General features: G+C 53.3%; 5 protein-coding genes across 5 annotated transcripts; 4 read left to right on the top strand and 1 right to left on the bottom strand.

Annotated features, from left to right (window-relative positions):
- Positions 1-38: 38 nt before the first annotated feature.
- Positions 39-2,068, top strand: nfr1 (putative AIF-like mitochondrial oxidoreductase (Nfrl)). Its single transcript, XM_020205867.1, is given in 4 exon segments — positions 39-117; positions 128-441; positions 497-686; positions 745-2,068. 3 exon segments carry the CDS (start codon positions 219-221, stop codon positions 2,009-2,011), a joined length of 1,680 nt encoding a protein of 559 aa, XP_020052488.1. The 5' UTR covers positions 39-117; positions 128-218; the 3' UTR covers positions 2,012-2,068.
- A 184-nt stretch (positions 2,069-2,252) lies between these two features.
- Positions 2,253-4,241, bottom strand: ASPACDRAFT_125594 (DNA-directed RNA polymerase I subunit RPA43). The gene has a single exon (XM_020196830.1). The coding sequence runs from the start codon at positions 4,143-4,145 to the stop codon at positions 2,700-2,702; it is 1,446 nt and encodes a 481-aa protein (XP_020052487.1). The 5' UTR covers positions 4,146-4,241; the 3' UTR covers positions 2,253-2,699.
- A 106-nt stretch (positions 4,242-4,347) lies between these two features.
- On the top strand, positions 4,348-5,798 carry ASPACDRAFT_81391 (J domain-containing protein). The gene is made up of 3 exons (XM_020205866.1): positions 4,348-4,489; positions 4,613-5,140; positions 5,206-5,798. Exons 1-3 carry the CDS (start codon positions 4,445-4,447, stop codon positions 5,710-5,712), a joined length of 1,080 nt encoding a protein of 359 aa, XP_020052486.1. The 5' UTR covers positions 4,348-4,444; the 3' UTR covers positions 5,713-5,798.
- Positions 5,799-8,203: 2,405 nt separating this feature from the next.
- Positions 8,204-9,075, top strand: ASPACDRAFT_46909 (uncharacterized protein; the record flags this gene model as incomplete). Its single annotated transcript, XM_020201864.1, has 2 exons — positions 8,204-8,619; positions 8,682-9,075. 2 exons carry the CDS (start codon positions 8,204-8,206, stop codon positions 9,073-9,075), a joined length of 810 nt encoding a protein of 269 aa, XP_020052485.1.
- A 1,595-nt stretch (positions 9,076-10,670) lies between these two features.
- Positions 10,671-17,314, top strand: ASPACDRAFT_10224 (putative Ran-binding protein (RanBP10); the record flags this gene model as incomplete). The annotated part of the gene is made up of 9 exons (XM_020195295.2): positions 10,671-11,518; positions 11,579-11,805; positions 11,862-11,992; positions 12,057-12,303; positions 12,368-12,880; positions 12,942-13,048; positions 14,309-14,464; positions 15,218-16,517; positions 16,560-17,314. 9 exons carry the CDS (start codon positions 10,671-10,673, stop codon positions 17,312-17,314), a joined length of 4,284 nt encoding a protein of 1,427 aa, XP_020052484.1.
- Between the last annotated feature and the right edge of the window lie 491 nt (positions 17,315-17,805).

Raw genomic sequence — 17,805 nt, 5'->3', positions numbered from 1 at the left:
GTTATTTGACTATCTTATCTTCCCCTTCATCTTCTTCTCACCGTCCTACACTCTGTCACTGCGGTTGCCGTAACATCACTTCCTGTCGCTGCCACTGCTGTGCTCATCCTTCCTCAGCCTCTGCCCGCAATATTTCAGCTAATCCCCACCTGTGTTCCTCTTCTTCGCCCTTGACCCCTCCGCTTGTTCGCTCATTCTCAACCACTAGACCCGCCAAGATGGTCCAACAATATAAGCTCAAGAACGTCTCGTCCTTCGGAGATGTTAAGGAATTGGACAAGGTTGAATGTGAGGTCGAAGGCATCGAGGAGGGCAAGGTGCTCCTGGTTCGTCATGATGGCCAGGTTCATGCTATGACCCCCAAATGTACCCATTACGGTGCACCCTTGAAACTCGGTGTGGTGGCTCCGGAGGGCCGCATTACTTGCCCCTGGCACGGAGGTAAGCTCGTTTGGCCCCCAGTGTCTGGACTCTCGTCATTAATCTTCACTCATAGCCTGCTTCAATGTCGTCACTGGTGATGTCGAGGATGCTCCGGCCCCGAATGCTCTCAAGAAGTTCGAAGTCTTTGAACAGAATGGCGCCGTTTACATCAACGCAGAGGAGTCTGACATCAAGGCTGCTCAGCGAGATCCTGCAATGAAGTGTAAATCATCCGACTCGGAGAGGCTGGTCATCGTTGGTGGGTATGTGATCCCCAATGCGAGTACGAAGACGGATACTAATGCAGAGTGCGAGCAACAGTGGAAGTGGTACTTTCGGTGTGGTCCAGGCGATCCGTGAACTGAAGTACACCGGTGCCGTGACTGTGATCAGTCGGGAACCCAATCTCGTTATTGATCGGACCAAGCTGTCCAAGGCGTTGATCGCCGACCCCGAGAAGATTCAGTGGCGACCCGAGGAGTGGTACAAGGAGGCCTCCATTGAATTTACCCACGATGACGTGACTGGTGTCGACTTTGCAAAGAAGACAGTTTCCACCAAGTCGGGCAAGTCGTACCCCTACACCAAACTAGTCCTGGCTACGGGAGGCGTGCCGCGCACGCTTCCCTTGGAAGGATTCAAGGATCTGGGTAACATCTTCGTGCTTCGCACCATTCCCGATGTGCAGGCTATTCACCAGGCGCTGGGCGAGCAGAAGAACAAAAAGGTTGTCGTCATCGGCAGCTCTTTCATTGGTATGGAGGTGGGCAACTGCCTCGCGAAAGAAAACGAAGTCACCATCGTCGGCATGGAGAAAGCCCCCATGGAGCGGGTTATGGGTGAACAGGTTGGCCGCATATTCCAAAAGAATCTGGAGAAAGCAGGTGTCAAGTTCAAGCTGGACGTGGGCGTCTCTAAAGCGACACCCTCGAGCTCTGACTCTAGCAAGGTTGGGGCGGTTCATCTCGATGACGGCACCGAGCTGCAAGCCGATCTGGTGATCCTCGGTGTTGGCGTGCGTCCCGCGACCGACTTCCTCAATGACAACCCAGCGATCACTCTTGAGAAGGATGGATCTATCAAGACGGACGAGCACTTCGCCGTCAAGGGACTGAACAACGACGTCTTTGCCATTGGCGATATCGCCACCTACCCATACCACGGACCCGGTGCTGACCAGAAGAACGGCAGCTACACCCGGATCGAGCACTGGAATGTAGCTCAGAACGCCGGTCGTGGCGTAGCCCGTGCCATCGTTCACAGCCTGAAAGCTGGGTCGCTGCAGTCCCTGAAACCTAAGGCATTCATTCCGATCTTCTGGAGTGCTCTGGGCGCTCAGTTGCGGTACTGCGGTAGCACAGTGAACGGGTGGGACGATTTGATCCTGCAGGGAGAGCCGGAGAATGGGAAATTCGCGGCCTACTACACCAAGGGAGAGACGGTAGTGGCCGTGGCGACGATGGGCATGGATCCGATCATGGTCAAGTGTGCGGAATTGATGCGGCGGAAGAATATGCCGACCAAGTCGCAGATCCAGGGTGGGGCGGACGTCTTGGCTGTTGATGTCCCTTCTTCAGTGAGAATTTAAAGATCGAATCTAGTACTCATAGTCAATAGTCTAATAATACCAGCTCTTTGCAGTGCGACAATTTATAGGAGGCTTGGGTAATGGCGATCTTTGAGATATGCTGGAACCCCTGCAAATCTGGTTAAGCGGGAGAACTAGTCCCGTCAGAGATATATATCACAATGTAGAGCGCATGGAGGGCATTCTCTTACAACCAGAGGCCCAGTTTGTTCATGCGATTTTGGCTTTACCGAAAGGATATCAAACCTGAAAATCCATTCGACGACTAAGAAAACCTACCGACGAGCTTTGAACCCTACACCGTTCCTCAAGTCACCTACCACCAACACACGATCCGCAGCAAGTGATTGATTCCAAACTGATCAGAAAAAACGTAATTTTGATTCATCCATCTAACGCCGGGCAAGAGATACGGCAAAGGAGAGCACCAAGGCAAGCAGATGAAGTGTATAACGTGAACAGAGAAAGCAAACAGAAAAAGAGAAAGACCACACTATCAACATGATTCCATTTCTGGCCCGTTGGGAGCCAAACGGAAGCGGTGCGCTTGCATATGGAGCTGAGCTCGGATTCGACTCCGTGTTTTTTTTTCACCACGAATTATGCTGCAGCCCCTCGTTGGATACACTCACTCACACACACATGCAAAGAGGAAGCAAACGGAATTACAATCATTGGGTGAAGTCACCTAGTCCTTGGACTTCTTCTCCTTCTTCTCCTTCTTTTCCTTTTTAACGGAGGAGGAGGAGGAGGACTTGCTCTTCTTCTCCTTCTTGGGCTTGGTTTTTGTAGGGGTAACAGTATCCTCGGTCTTTTTGGCATCATCGTCGACGACGTCGTCCCGGAGCTCATCCACCCGATCCGCGGGAGCGGCGCTGAGCGGGACGGTGAACGAGACCGAGGGCGGCGGCGGCGGCGCGTCGACGCTCGCCTGGCGGCGCGGGGTGCCCATGCCACTACCGCCCAGCCCGGTAGAGAGGATCCCGTTCCGTTCGTCCTCCAGCACCCGCGCTTCCTCCTCGGGACTGAGCATCGTGCCCTCGATGCTGATGAACCCCCGGTCCCGTTCCGAGCCAGGGATCACGTCGATGTCGACCACCCGGAACTTGATCGTGCCACGCACGCGGTGGCCCGACACGGACTGGAAGTAGCCCTCTACCCCGTCATCGTCGTCTTCGTTGGTATTGAGGTCGTTGATGGTGGAGATGTCGGGGTTCGAGTTGGAGGGGTTGAGGGGGTTGGCGTCGGATGCGAGGGTGACGGGGCTGAAGTGTTCGAGTTCGGGGTCGAATTTGGGCTTGGAATCGGATTCCGAGGTATCGGAGTCGGAGTCGTCTGAGTTGGTGGTGGATGGGTTGGTTTCGTCGTTGGGGGTGTTCTTCGCGGTTGTGGTGGTGGTGGTGGTGGTCGTCGTCGTAGTGAATTCGTCCTCACGCTCGTCGCCTGGAGGAATCCACTTCCAGTTGGAGGGGAGGCGTTTCCGTTCGATACCCACGGAGAAGAGGTTCAGGGCGATCGCGCCAAGGAACCCCTCCGACTGTACGTTGACCCACCCCTCCAGGAGCTGACCGCGCTGCGGGCGGAAGACCAGGAAGGTCGCCGTGAGGTAGACGTAGAGGACTCCGTATTCGCCGGCGGTGCGCGCCAGGGTGAGGGGTTGCGGGTGGTCTTCGGTGGCCGCGGCCGCCGCGGCGGACTCCGGGCTGTTGGGCGGCGTGCTGGAGATCGTCACGTTGGAGTAGGCCAGCACGATACCCTCGAGCGGCGGGTAGTAGGTCAGGAGCAGCGGGGACAGGTGCTCCGCCATCAGCGAGGCCTGCGCGTGGGTCGGAGAAATGGAGATGGGTGATAGCGGGAGGTAGAGGGTTGCGGTGGTGAGGGTGTAGGGGGAAGTTTCGGCAGGCGTAGCGGTTGTGGACTTCTTTTGACTCTTGGTTGTTGACTTCTTGCTGCTGCTGCTTTTCTTCTCGCGAATGGGCATCGGGGTCGCTTCTTCGTCGGTGACCGTGTGCTTGCGCTTCTTTTTCGAGGGGGATGAAGTGTCCTTGTGCTTGCGTTTGCGCTCCTTCTCCGGCGAGCGATTCGTTGCCGGGGAGGCAACGTGTGAGTCGATCTCCATCGCGTCGATGGCCATTGTGACTGTTGAAAGCGCAATGGATGCGCGGTGTCGCAATCTGGGAGTGCGGAGGACGGACTTTGCGATGTCGAGAACTTTTTTTACCTTTTTTTTCCTCCCTCTCCGTTTTTCCTGTTCGGGGAGAATGGGGTCGGGCGGTGGGTGGGGCGGTGAGAGATAAGCGCTGGAAGACAAGGGGATTTACTTCCGTATTTCCCCAGTAAACATCAATTCACATTTGGCTGTAGCTGACATTAGATGGAGGAATAATCGAGGTTTTATCTGTCAGTCAGAGGAATCTTGGTAGTTTTTCTCTCATGGCGTCGCTTTTGTCTTATATGGGATGGGCGGTCCTTCCAAATGTGAGTCCTCCATGTTTCCCCGCGACACTGCGTCCCGCCAGGTGTCCCGTCTTTCGGAGAGTGCTATACAGCACGCGCACAGCACCAATTATGTCAGGTCTCGCTGACAGATCACCTTGACAGTATGCCACATCGATCGCTCAGAGTGTCTACTATGGACTTACCATTCGCGCTGGTGAACCTCGGCCCCAGCCCGGCACCCCTCGATACGCTCGGCATCGCCGTCGCATCTTTATCTTGGTCGTGACCAGCTACCTTCTCTATACGCTTTACGAGACCTTCCACCGGGTACAAATCGCAGGCGATTTTTACAAGGCTCTTGGGGTCTCGCCCCTGGCCGACGAACGAACAATCAAGTCGCGCTTCCGCCGGCTGGCTGCCCAACACCATCCGGACAAGATCGGAGCGGGCGACGGGCTGCGCTCCGACGGCTATTTCGTCTATCTGAAGCTGGCGCAAGACACGTTGTTGGATCCAGTTCGACGCTTTGCTTACGATCGGTTCGGACCGAGCATGCTCGAATGGGGGGAGAAGAAGACGATGCAGGAATTCATGTTTGCTGGGTTGCAGCGATCGGTCCCGCAGTACATCGGGGGTCTGGTGACCATTATGATTTTACACTTCACCTGGTGGTCAGAATGGGGGCGCTATGTGGGTTTCCCCCTGAAATACCTCTTCTTTGAAACACCCTCGTACTGACAAAACCTCCCGTCCAGTGGCGCTTTTTTACCTTTGCAGCTCTGATGATCCTCGAGTTGGCACTCATCACACATCCCAAGGCGTTGTTCTTTCCCGCATCCTACCTTCCGGATGCCGTGCAGGGACTATTCGGCATCTCCTCGAAGAACTCCGGGTTCTATCTGCTGCCGTTCCAGATCCTGACGCTGGCCCAACGGGCCTCGGTGACGCTGCATATCTTCATCTCGCAGGTCACCCCCCCGGAGATCGGCCGACGTGCTTCGTCCAGCGCGGGGGAGCAATTGCATCCGAAGACCATGCAGCAGTTGGGACAGCTGCTGCAGTTGTCCCGGGCCACTGACGGCGAAGCGACTCAGCTACTGCAGCTGGGGTTCGCACCGTTTAAGGGTGATCGTGAGGGCGTGGCCACGCTGCGCAAAGGAATGAAGGAAGGCTTGGTGCTGAGTAGCGTCAGAGCCAGTCCAGGGGTGCAGCAGGCTGTGGCGGAGGTGATCCAGCGGAAGAAGCAGGGGAAGGCAGATTGAATTTGTATATGTGAGGGTTGCCCATCTATAAACTAATGCTCTTCGTAAGTCACGGACCACGATGAGTTGTAACTATTATAAAGCGCGTCTGATTGTATGAACATCACAACTGTCATCATTATTTCGTGCATCCTGTCGTACGCGATCGGGGGCGGGGGGATTGAATTGATTAGGGATGGAACGCATCTGGACCACTGCAGTTGCCATTGTCCATCGAATCCGGGTTGAGGTTCGGCCCCCATCGAATTCCAACCAGGCCAAGAGAAGCCAACTACTACAAATGCACGAGATATCATCAACCATGAATGGAGGGGGGGGGGTTAAGCGGAAGGTGGTTAGATAAGCGTCAATGGGGTTCAGCTTCGTATACTCAAATCCAACCGTCAGGCGGGGATTAATCTACCCATCCATTGTCTCATCCTCATCATGGTTTTGTTCTGGTCTGGTGGTTGGATGTCGTGTTGAGAGGATCAGAGTGGACACGGGGATTACTTACGAATACTAGAACACTAGAGATGGGGAGGGGAGGGGAGATGTGATGACATTCCGGAAGTGGCAAGCCGATCGGTAATGGTAATGGATGATGGTGGAAGAAGAAGTAGTTTTTTTTTTTTTTTTTTTTATTTCCGTCACTTTTTTTTTTCTTGGTTGGGATGAGGTATTTCTGGGCTGCCTCTCCTCTCACGCATCACTTGCATGGGGGAGGGTTCGATGACTACGGGTAGTCGTTTCGGTGTCCGTTCCGGCGTTCCCTCGGCGGTTGACCAGGCGTGATCACAGAGAGCAATTAGTACGTACTACGTGTAGGATGTGTGTGTGTGTGTGAGAGAGAGAGAGAGAGTGAGATGAGAGCGAGAGAGAAAGTGAGAAAGAGAGAGGAAAGAAGATGGTTAGAGCACGTATGTCACGGATGCGTGTGGATGGGCAACAGGTGATCCCAGAATTGGGTCATAATGTTGCTGCTACTGTTGCTGCTGCTGAGGATGATGATTGCTATTGCTTGCTTCTAGACGATCACAAGCAGGATCTTATTCGTAACCAGACCCGTTCGACGCAAGCTGGGAGGGAGTGCACAAAAGTCTAACGCGGCCGAGGCGGGACGGACGATCCATATTTTCCCTTTCGATAGTTGAAGGGTGAAAGAGACAAGACATGGTTGGAGTAAGAACTAAAAGAAGGGGTGGATTTTAATTTGGGATAAGAGACGGGGACCAGACCAGACCAGACAAGACGAGACGAGACGAGACGAGACAAAAAGACCAAGACTACCACCATTATTCTATAACCATCCCATCTGTTTCTGGGTATAACTGTGAAATTGGGATCAATAGGATGATGGGATGAATGGGTAGGGTGGTTTTTTTGGAAAGGCCGAATTGTTTCTCAACCAGAGGACAATCACTTGACATGAATAGAGAGGAAAGAGAAGCCGAAGAAGCAAGCACAGCAAAGCACAGCAACGCAAAGTACCGGACTCGGGAGTAGAATACCACCACTTCTGCCCCCGGAAGATCCTGGAAGGGGGAAGAGACTGACTAGATAACTAACACTCTTAACTAACTAGTGACCTAAATTCAACTCATTGACTAGGTCAACTTCACTTATTCAGCTATTTCTAGTAGATACTCACAGACTCTAGGTACAGGAGTACGATGAACTACTACACAGTACATACAATACATAGTATGAAAGGAAAGGAAATTTATGAGTACCTTATATATGCGTCCTCCGTATAGTCTGTGTATTGTGGTGGTTTCCGTACCGTCCCAGTCCATTCCTGGGTCCCATCCGACTAGGGGATCCGCGGTAACGAGGCGTATGAAGACTTCATCCCTTCGAGCTTCTCTCTCACTGACCGCACCAGAAAACTCGTTCCCTAGACGAGCAACACACAACATCCACCCAACCAACCACCACCGCAATGAAACTACCACACGGCGCCTCGACATCCCCATTCCCTTTCATCCCTCCCCCGTCCGTCCTTTCTTTCTTTCCTCTCCCCCCTTCCTCCCTCTCCTCCCATACTATACCCACGATCAACACCACCCACCACCGCCATCACCACTATTCTAGGCCTCACCACCAGACTATGTCACCGCGGCCTCACCCTGCCTGTCTCGATCAGCCCTGCCAGACTCTCGCCTCGCCTTGACCCAATCTCGCCGCCGTGTTTGACCCGATCCACGCCAACGTTCTTCTCTCCACCACCACCAACCAAGCTTACTCTCCGTCACCCACGTCACGATCACCGTTGAATTCCTCATTCACCCCCTTCCCCTTCCTAACCTTCTTCGTCCGATCATTCGGGTCTTAAACTCCTCGTCGCCACTCAGCCTCAAGACGAACCTCGCCTCGGTTTCTTTTCTCTCCACCACCGGTCGGGTAGCCTCATCACCCACTTTCCTCTCTGAAGGGACGAACACTCCCTTCTGAAATCACCTCCACTCCCCGGACCTATTCAATCACTAAGATATCGGCGGCCAGCGCTACCATGGCCACCACCACAACCGTTACCACGAACGGTCGCTCCAGCCGGTCTGGAAGCTCGAAGAAGATGGTCGTACTCAAATTGTCACCCGATCTACTAAGTCAATTTGCGACACCACCCCCCGAGAGCAAGGAGTCGAAGAACAAGAAGCACATCGACACCCCGGCCGAGTCGTCGGTCAAGATCAAGGAGCCATCGTCCCCGGCTTCCTCATCGGCGGAACTACCGCCCCCGCCCTCCTCCGTGGACAATGCCTCCGATGCAGCATCTACGCCCGCTGCGGGCACCTCCGCTGCCGACACTCCCCGTCGCAAGGGCGTGCCGGGCCCTAAGCCGGGGAGCAAACGGGGCCTAGGCCAAACGGGTGAGACTTACCCGAGGCCGAGAGGCAAGCCCGGTCCTAAGAAGAAGCCTAGATTGTATGTATTGTTGCTCCTATTCTCTCAATGTGCATGTCTCACTAACACTGCTGGCCGTACAGTGACGACGGGACTGTCGACCATGCCAAGTTGGCTGCCAATCATAAGCTCGGCCCCAAGGCCAACCTCGGCGCAATCAATGCCGGTCTACGGGCGCTGGACCGTACCGGTGCTCCGTGTCGGAAATGGGAGCGCAAGCCCTTGCAGCTGAAAAGCTTCACAGGCATCCAATGGGCTCTGCCAACCTGGCGCGCTCCCAAACCCCCCAAGCCCGAGGAGAATGGCGAGGCCAAAGAGATGGCACTCGAAACGGGCGACAGTGACAGCAAGGCCAACCAAAGTGCCAGCGGCGTGCCCAGCGAAAAGAGCAACATGGGTGATGGAGATATCACCCCATTGCCTTCGAATATCCCTGACGCCTCCTCGCCGGCTCCTGCCATTGCTATGATTGCCTAGTCGCCTCATATCGCATTCTCACACCTACTTAATTTTTTTTTCTTTCTTGTATAATATTTACCTTTGTTCCTTTCTCTTTCACGTTGACTCCCATATACCGATTCAGCCCCCATCGCTTTTGATGGGTACGTGACCGTTATTCGGTACTACCTCTTTTTTGTTTGCTGCCTTTGTTGCTGGGTTGGCGTTGGAAGGAACAATCTCGGTCAGGTCCTCACCTCGGTGAACTGCTACACATGATGGTTATTTATCACTGCCTCGAGTGATTCTTCTGATTAAATGTTTCCTCGGTTTCTTGCTCTTTCTTTCCTTCTTTGTTATGTAACACTAGAATTATCGGGTACGGGAACGATTGCCTGTGCAGGGCATGGATGTGCTACTTATTGCAGCAGTTGGAAGCATGTACATTTGCACGGTATATGGATACTAGTTAATCACTCTGGGTGATCAGGATGATCTATCGGCTGGGTTTCTCTGTTTGTCATGGACATCATCTCGTGAATGAAAATCGGCTTGGCTATCCATCGGCATTAATTGTTTTACCGAGTAGTGATTCTGTAAAGGTATACATTGGGCCAGTTGTGATTGGTATTCAGATGCCAGCTGTTAGTGTGGGAGGGGACAGATGCGAAGAGGGTGCGATGGCATCACGTTTTGGGAAGTGACTACTATAATGGCAACTATATGTAGATGAACAAGTACTGTACTTCCCCTCGGGCTGGTGATACACACACAGTCTGCATCATCTCGCAATCTCGCAACATCCAGTCATTAGGCATGCAAGGGCAAAGCATTCTTTTCCTTTCTTGCCTTCCATTTGGCTGGTTCCTGTCAGATGTCATTGACATGCTGCCCCGGGATTGCACTTCTGTTTCCCCGCAGTATGTGTGTCTTGGTCAGGCCATCATCCCCTGTCATACTTCGAATGTGTTCCCTTCCCCTCCCTCCCTCCCTCCTTCTCTCTCGGTCCTTCAGTCTCCGTCTCTCTCGTCACGCGAGCTTCGACATGACCGCTTTTCCCCTGATTTTCGGATTCCCCCTTCATCCTCTTCTTCCTCTCTACCAATTTCTTTCCTGTACGGGCTATGTTGACAAACTCTTATCGCGGTCTAGCTCAGCTGAACTTTGGCCCTGATCAGGTGTGAGCAAGCGAGGATCCTTCATTTGTCCATACTCGGTTGCCTTGAAACCCACCGAGTATTTTGTGCTCTCAATCTGTACGTCGAACTTCTCCAACTCAGTCTACGGGTGGTAATTCTCCACAATCCGCCGGTTACGGACAACCTTCAGTCCGATCAGGTGGACCGCCGGACGAACAAGAATAGAAATTATAGAACAAAAGAACACGAGGGAAAAAAGAAGGCAAGGTCGAATTTACACAGAGAACATAGAGAGCACATTGTGGAGTCAGCGAATGGAGCAACGTGCGGGACATACTTCTGTGAGTGACTCTGAAACCCGAGTCAGTCAATGCTTTTGACTTTATGTATACAAGATTACAGTATGGACGTGTATTGACCAGTTGGGGGCTTTTGGTGTTTCCTTCCCACCCCCCACCCACCACTAAATTAACTAGTAGTTACTGAACAGGAATAATGACGGACGCATCGTTTCCCCCTTCCGGTGGAGCTCCTCGAGCTCCTCCTCTCTCGACTACTACAACTACTAACGTTACTACTACAACCACCACCACCACCATCGCATACACTCATCCTCCGAGTATTTCCTCTATCCCACGTCGTTCGTCCTACGCATCCGTTCTGTCCGGTACTGCCGCTCTCTCCTCCATCAGCAGCTCCTCGTTTTCTCATCTGAACCTCGCATATCCACCCCCGCCTTTGACCGCCGCCGACAGCCGCCTGTCCAGGCTATCCGCCGCCGTGGATGCTGATATCATGAACTCGCCCTGGCGGTCGTCTCCCGGTGAGACTCTGCCTCCTCACTCCCGTAAATACGCCAGCTTTCCTCTTCACGATCCTTTCGCCCACCAGCCGGGCAGCTTTACCGACACCGTTCCCTCCTTCACCCCCTCTTATCTCCGCAACTCCCGCTATGTCTCCCGCCTTGAGGCCGCCCGTCGGGCCAAACTCGCCGCCCATCGAGATGCCAACGTGCCCTCCGCCACGTCGATCCCCCCGTCAACCTCGTCGAGTCAGGCTAGCTTGCCCCGGATCACCCCTTCCCATCGAGGCATGACCTATGATATTGTCGAACGAGAGACTCCCAACGACGATGACCATTTACTCCCCTTACCCTCCGGGTGGAATGCGGCGGATAAGTACTCGGGATTGGAGCTGACGAACGGCGGCTTCGAGGTTCGGTACACGGGCCCAGTCAATAAGCATGATCATGAGGCGGCGGCCGTTCGCGCGGATAACCCCATGCCTCCGCAATGCGGGATCTACTACTTTGAGATCACCGTTCTATCCAAACCTAAAGAAGGGTATGTGCTGATTGAAAGTGCTGACTGAGGGTTTGTGTGGGGTCCGGCTGACAATATTAGGATGATCGGCATTGGATTCTCAAGCAAGAAAGCGTCGATGGAAAGGTTACCGGGCTGGGAACAAGAATCCTGGGCCTATCATGGGGATGACGGCAAGTCCTTCTTTGGCGAAAGCCAAGGACAAGGTCGCCAATACGGTCCAACTTTCGGAGCAAATGATACGGTGGGATGCGGGGTGAACTTTTCAACCGGTTGTGCCTTTTTCACCAAGAACGGCGTTTTCTTAGGTAGGTCGTGGCACTTCGCAGCCCAACAGACCGAAAGAGGACTAAGTAGTACACAGGGAACGCGTTTCGGGAACTACGAAACCTCAAAGTCTATCCATCGGTGGGAATGAAGAAGCAACCGCCGGTGCATATCATCGCAAATTTCGGCCAGCAGCCCTTTATGTTCGACATCGATGACATGGTCAAGGTATTGTTTGGTTCCTGCGGTCCTTCTTCTGCCGTTTGCCTTTGCTGACATATTTCTACCATAGAAAGAGAAGTCTCTGGTCTATTCGGAGATTGCCCTGACCAGCACCGCCAATCTCCAGCCGCCATTGGATGAGAATGTCTTACTCCAGGAATTAGTGGCGCAATTCCTTGCCCATGATGGCTACGTGGAAACGGCCCGCGCGTTTGCCGAAGAGGTGGCGGCGGAGTCGACGGCGTTAGAGAACGGCCGACCCACTTCGCTACAGAAGTATGAAGTCGAGGAGGATGTGGAAGCAGTTAATCGACAGAGTATGACTCTCCTTGTGCTCACCCGCGGTATCTATAGTGCACTGACTTCATGATTTTTTCCCAGAGATCCGAGCGGCGATCCTCGACGGCGATATAGACAAGGCGCTCAAGTACACCAATGCATATTACGCCAATGTGTTACAGACCTACCCCCATATTCATTTCAAATTGAGATGTCGCAAATTTTTGGAAATGATGCGGCGGTGTAGTGAGCTATCAGCAACGGCGTCGAAGCGGGGACGATCGACGAATGGCTTGTTGGACAGTGCGGTGTTTGACCAGGAAATGGAATTAGATGACCAAGTGCACGACGGGGATGGATGGGAGGTCGAGGGGATGGAGATTGAAGACTCCGAGACGGCAGCCAAGTCAAAGGAGCTGCTAACCGAAGCTGTACAGTATGGACAACAGCTGTTCATCGACTATCCACCCGATGAACGGGGCGGGGACCGGAAGATGTTGGAAGACATCTTCTCCTTGGTGGCCTATCAGGACGCGCGCCAGTCGGTGCATGGGCATTATCTAGACCCGGCCAACCGCATAGCCGTGGCAGAAGAATTGAACTCGGCCATTTTAGGTAGGCAGACCGGGGATGGGTGGCTGCATTGGGTTACGCGGTGGCTAATAACTCGAAACAGTGTCCCTCGGCAAGTCATCGTCGGCGGCGCTGGAGCGACTGTATCAACAGACGGAGGTGCTGGTGAATGAGATTAGCGAGGAAGGCGGCGCTGGGGCGTTCATTAATGTTCGCCATGACTTCTTGCTTTGATGGAGGATGGGACGAAAGGTGTATGAGGATATGTCTGAAATCTGCCGTGATTATCCTATCTAACATACGAAAGACTGGTATCTTTGATGAATGATTTCCCAGAGCGCCGAAATCATGGGGACTTTTTTTTTTTTTCTCTTTTTCTCTTTTTTGTCCCAGCTTCACAGGCCAAAATCCAGCAGCGCTTTTATGCAGCAGCAGCCAAGGCGGAGGGGGGCTGCTTGGTAGGTTGGGCGACAAGGTACAAGTACTAGGTACATACTACTACTATCTTGCTCATTCGGGGCAGGAGTTTAGTCTCTAGTGGGGCCGTCCGTCAATGGGGTCAAGGTTAGTACGCGTGTGTTTGGCTACTCCGTTAGTAGTACCATAATATACATACATACAGTCCATGGTTTGTGGTTTATACGTCCTTGAAAGATGCTTACTGAATTGCGTGCTGCGAGCACGTTATGCTGCCTTCCATGAGCGCACGTAAGAAGTTCTTCAATGGATTAATAGTAAATAAGTTACTAAGGTAATTCACAAAATACCTTGCTAGGTACTACGTATGGTTACCGCCTCCCTCAGACAGACCCGGTTGATTTTCACCGCCCAACTGCCCCTCTCGGAGCCAATCATCAATCGTCACCACGGGTCTCCGCCTCGAACGGCTTTCAGCTCCGTTTCTCCATCCACCGACCATCATCCACCCATAATTATAATGATTGCATCCATGATTGGTATTATTCCCCTTCATTTCTCTTGGTTCTTGCCACATTCCTTCTTTCTTCCTCTGAGCTACCGATTCATGCTTCAATCGATCAATTGACAATTTCTAGCTTGACCTTTCTCGAAGTTTTGGGGAGGTTTAAGCAAGAAGCAGAGAATCTACCATGGTCTAGTGGAGTCTGTGAGACGGAAACAGAGACCGACCGACGGACGGACAGACAGACAGACAGACAGACAGACAGACAGACAGACCGACCCTCTCGCGCGATCTGTATCCATCTCGATCTATTCTTGTTTCATCTATCTACGACCGGAGCTTGGACAAACGTGTCGAGGCTCGGGGGCCTCCGGGCCACTTCATCACGTCGTTCCAGGGGTGCCAGCTCAACTGTTAACCCCTCCCTCCCTTTCTCCATTCTTTAGCTGCCGCCGATACTGCTACGGCTGCGTCTGCTGCAACTGCTGTAACTGCTCCCGCTCCTCCTCCCCCTCCCCCCAGCCATGGATTCGTCCACTACTGGTCAGCTTCCCAGCATTCCCACCCACCCAGCCTCTGCCCACGTCTCGACCACGGATCTTCAATGCTGCTGTGGCCGGAATGATTGTGCATTCTTGCTCCATAATCATCTGGCTCTTGAGGGGCTGGAAAAGGATCTTGCAACTGCTGCTAAACTAGGCCAGGTACGTGTCTGCTGGCAGCAGCGTTTTCCGATGTTTCCTACTTTTCCCGTTTAGTGCATTCTGCGTTCGAGTTGCCTGTTTGTTTATCTGCAGAGTTGTTTTTTTTCCCCGGCTTCTTGTTGGTTCGGCCTTTCGGCCAATACGTCAGGCGGCATCATTGTTGGCAGCGGAGGTCTGTTCCTTCGGCCACTAAACTTACCACTGTCACTATGGATGCACCTTGCCCTGCCTGATTCTTGGCCTGGAGACGATGAAGTCGTACAGAACTTAGCCAGACATGAGGCTGTCTGACTGGTGGCCTGTCAAATGGCTTTGCCCACTCACTTGCTTCCTTTCGATGGTCGGCCTATATACTTCTCATCCCTCTCACATACTTTCTCTGTACACTCACATGCCTGATTACTCACCTCATGTCCTTGGCCCCCTTCACTGGCGGAGGGACGTTATTTACATCGTTTGCTTATCTTGCTTGTCCCTTTCTTGGAATTTGACTATCTCGGATTGAATAACTGTGTTCTCCTTTGGGGTATCGAGTGCCAAGAGGTCTGAAGATTCACGAGACAAGACCGGACGACTGAGGCAGGCCTACCACCTGGCCTGTCACAACATTCCCCAGCTCTCTCATGATGTCTTCCAGTCTCAAGTCTCCCATTCTCTCTCAATGCTTTTTTGTTCGTCATGGCTGTCGCCTCAGACAAGGCCGCATTGGCGGCCACGAGTATGGGCTCCTCCTCGCTAACCTTTGCTCTGCAGGCTTTACTCCACCGTCATGAATCTTACATGGCGGAGGCGGAACAGGACCGCCAGCGTCTCCTGCTCAGCATTGAAACTCTCGAACGGGAGAAGCGCGAGGTTCAAGCCGAGAACGCCCGCATCATTGAGGAGAATCGCGACTTGCTGGAGCAATTAGAGGGTCTCAACAAGGCCGTTGCCGATTCCGACCTACACGCCAAATCATTGACATCGCGACTGGAAAACACCGAGACTGAGCTGCGCAAATTGACCATGTCGGCAGCTCGCGCGGCGGATCTCGAAGCCCAGCTCGCACGCATGGAGTTGGAGCAGAGTCGACTACAAGAGAGTCTCCAGTCGGCGAAGGAGGAATCCAAGTCGGCCGTCCAACGCTGGAAGCAGGCGGAATGCACTCTCCGTGACCTGCATGATCAAGTTGACCGCATTGAAAAGGAGGCCCGGGAAGAACGAGAGCGCCATGCGGAATTGATCCAACGGATGGAGCGCCGACGAAGCGTGGAGCGCGAACTTGATGGCGCGGCTGGTCGATTGAAAGGTGCGGCTGCTGCGCAGGAGCTGGGACGCAATCGCGCGGGCGCCAACGTGGTTTCCCACTTCGTACGCGACATCTTACAGGATAATGCCAACCTACAAATAGGAATCATGGAGCTGCGGGACATGCTCGAAAGCTCGAACCAGGAGGTGCAAAACCTGCGAGATCAGATTTTGTCTCATCAGCCCCTAGCTGCGTCCGACGGGCAGGAACCTCGGCCGTCAACAACTTTGAGCCAGGAACTGGAAGCGCAAGAGTCACGTCGCGTGTCGCAGGAATACCATATTCACCACCATTATCATCCACCCGCTATCCCTGTTGGCGCCAAAAAGGATCGGGGTTCGTTGTTTCGTCGGGGCAGTAAGAAAAGACGATCTTTGGGGAATGCGGCGGTGCTTAATTCGGCCTCGGGAACACGCAAGCCCAATCACCGCTCGCAGTCATCTACCTCCTCCACATCAACTATATTGTCCCAGACATCAGTCTCTATCCCTCCAGCGGCGTCTCATCGGTGGTCATTGCAAACTCCAATGACGGACTCGGTGGCCAGCTCGCCACAGTCCGCTTACCAACCGCCCTCGATCTTCGACCGCGCGGAACGCGGCTGCGACTTCTCCCAGCCAACTAGCCCAGACAGTACCGTCTTTTCCTCTCCATTGACAAGCCGTTGCAGAAAGGGTCACTCCGACGCATCTTTGCGACGGGATGCGACAGATCATCCGACCCATCCCAATGATGAAGAGCTGAGATACGAGTATCTCACTCAACGTAATCTGGGTGCTGAATCGCCACACAGAGGGGTCGTGGAAGCCGTGATTCCAGAAGAGATAGAGTCGATGCAGTATGCCGAGTCGGAGCGAGCGGCGTCTCCTTTGATAGCAGACATATTTTCTTCTCCCTACCGCTCTTTGCGTCGGGGCTCGTCCCACGAGAGTCTATTCTCCGTGGCGGGAATGGACATTCATGCTCCGAGTCGACGTCCGTCGCGGACGAATGTGAACGACCTTCCTTCGACCACCATGCCTGTCCGCATCCCTCGACGCATTATTTCGTCGAATATGGATCTATTCCCCACACCCCCAGTCATTTCGACGAGCAATGTGACGGCGGGACGAGAGCCAGCCCTAGTGCCAAACCAGCGTCCACAGGCCCTTCTCGCATCGATGACCGGGAACAGACAGCTGCCAACTGAACAAGTCGTCCCTGAAGAGGAATACTCGGATAGTAGCGCTGCTACGCCTTCTCGGAAGCTGTCTTTGCCCCGCCGTGTTGGTGGTTGGGTCCGCGGTCGCTGGGGCACCGCCGCCGTCTCGGGGCATGAAACCATACAATCGTCCCCGATTGAGGAGGACACTTCATCCCCAGTGAGTCCCTTCTCCAGTGGGCATAGTACCAGAAGCTCGATGAAGGCTCGAGCAAGCCCAGCTCCGAGCCTGCCCTTCCGGTACCCGGGAGTCAACCAAAAAGGACCGATCATGGGATTTCACCCCATGTCTCGTGCGCCTGTATCCCTACATGCCGACAACTTGGACGAGGGACTTCTCAGGGAGAGCCTTGCTGAGTGACCCTGCTCGGTAATTAATGCCCCGCCAAAGCAACGAACATGGCCTCGTATATACCTCATCTTCGCTCCTTCGATTCATTCTATTTGAGCATGACTCAGTTGCCTTTGAGCAGCAGCACGTTCCCTGACTGATCAATTTCTTTTTCTGTGGGCCGTTCAATCTTTCTCGAAACAGTATTCGGCCTGTTGTCCATCGCTCGAGCGCGTTTCTTTATCTGATTTGATAGACATGATACCCAGGATGTTAGACTTATTACATACAGAACAGCACTGGCTTTTTATAGAAACAGCTATTATTTGCAGATCACACTCTCAAGCCGAGATTTTATCTTTGAAGACAGATTACTATCAACAATATGAGACCATGGTTGATTTACTTTAAGTAGAGAAAGAGGTCGAACGTCGAAGTAAGCGGGTAGATCGGTAAGCGAGCTGGTAGTGATATATTTGATTCCTGTGGACTCGACGTCAATTCCTCTTCTCGTTCACCGA

Source organism: Aspergillus aculeatus (assembly GCF_001890905.1).
Source record: "Aspergillus aculeatus ATCC 16872 unplaced genomic scaffold ASPACscaffold_17, whole genome shotgun sequence".
Classification (NCBI taxonomy): Eukaryota; Fungi; Ascomycota; class Eurotiomycetes; order Eurotiales; family Aspergillaceae; genus Aspergillus; species Aspergillus aculeatus.
The sequence above is the reverse complement of the archived record's forward strand: the minus strand, read 5'-3'. Positions and strand labels throughout refer to the sequence as shown.

Coding starts and splice junctions, on each gene's coding strand:
- nfr1 (XM_020205867.1), top strand. CDS start 219: ATGGTCCAACAATATAAGCTCAAGAACGTCTCGTCCTTCGGAGATGTT. Junction 442..496: donor TACTTGCCCCTGGCACGGAG/GTAAGCTCGTTT, acceptor CTTCACTCATAG/CCTGCTTCAATGTCGTCACT. Junction 687..744: donor AGGCTGGTCATCGTTGGTGG/GTATGTGATCCC, acceptor TGCGAGCAACAG/TGGAAGTGGTACTTTCGGTG.
- ASPACDRAFT_125594 (XM_020196830.1), bottom strand. CDS start 4,145: ATGGCCATCGACGCGATGGAGATCGACTCACACGTTGCCTCCCCGGCA.
- ASPACDRAFT_81391 (XM_020205866.1), top strand. CDS start 4,445: ATGGCGTCGCTTTTGTCTTATATGGGATGGGCGGTCCTTCCAAAT. Junction 4,490..4,612: donor GATGGGCGGTCCTTCCAAAT/GTGAGTCCTCCA, acceptor TCACCTTGACAG/TATGCCACATCGATCGCTCA. Junction 5,141..5,205: donor GGTCAGAATGGGGGCGCTAT/GTGGGTTTCCCC, acceptor CCTCCCGTCCAG/TGGCGCTTTTTTACCTTTGC.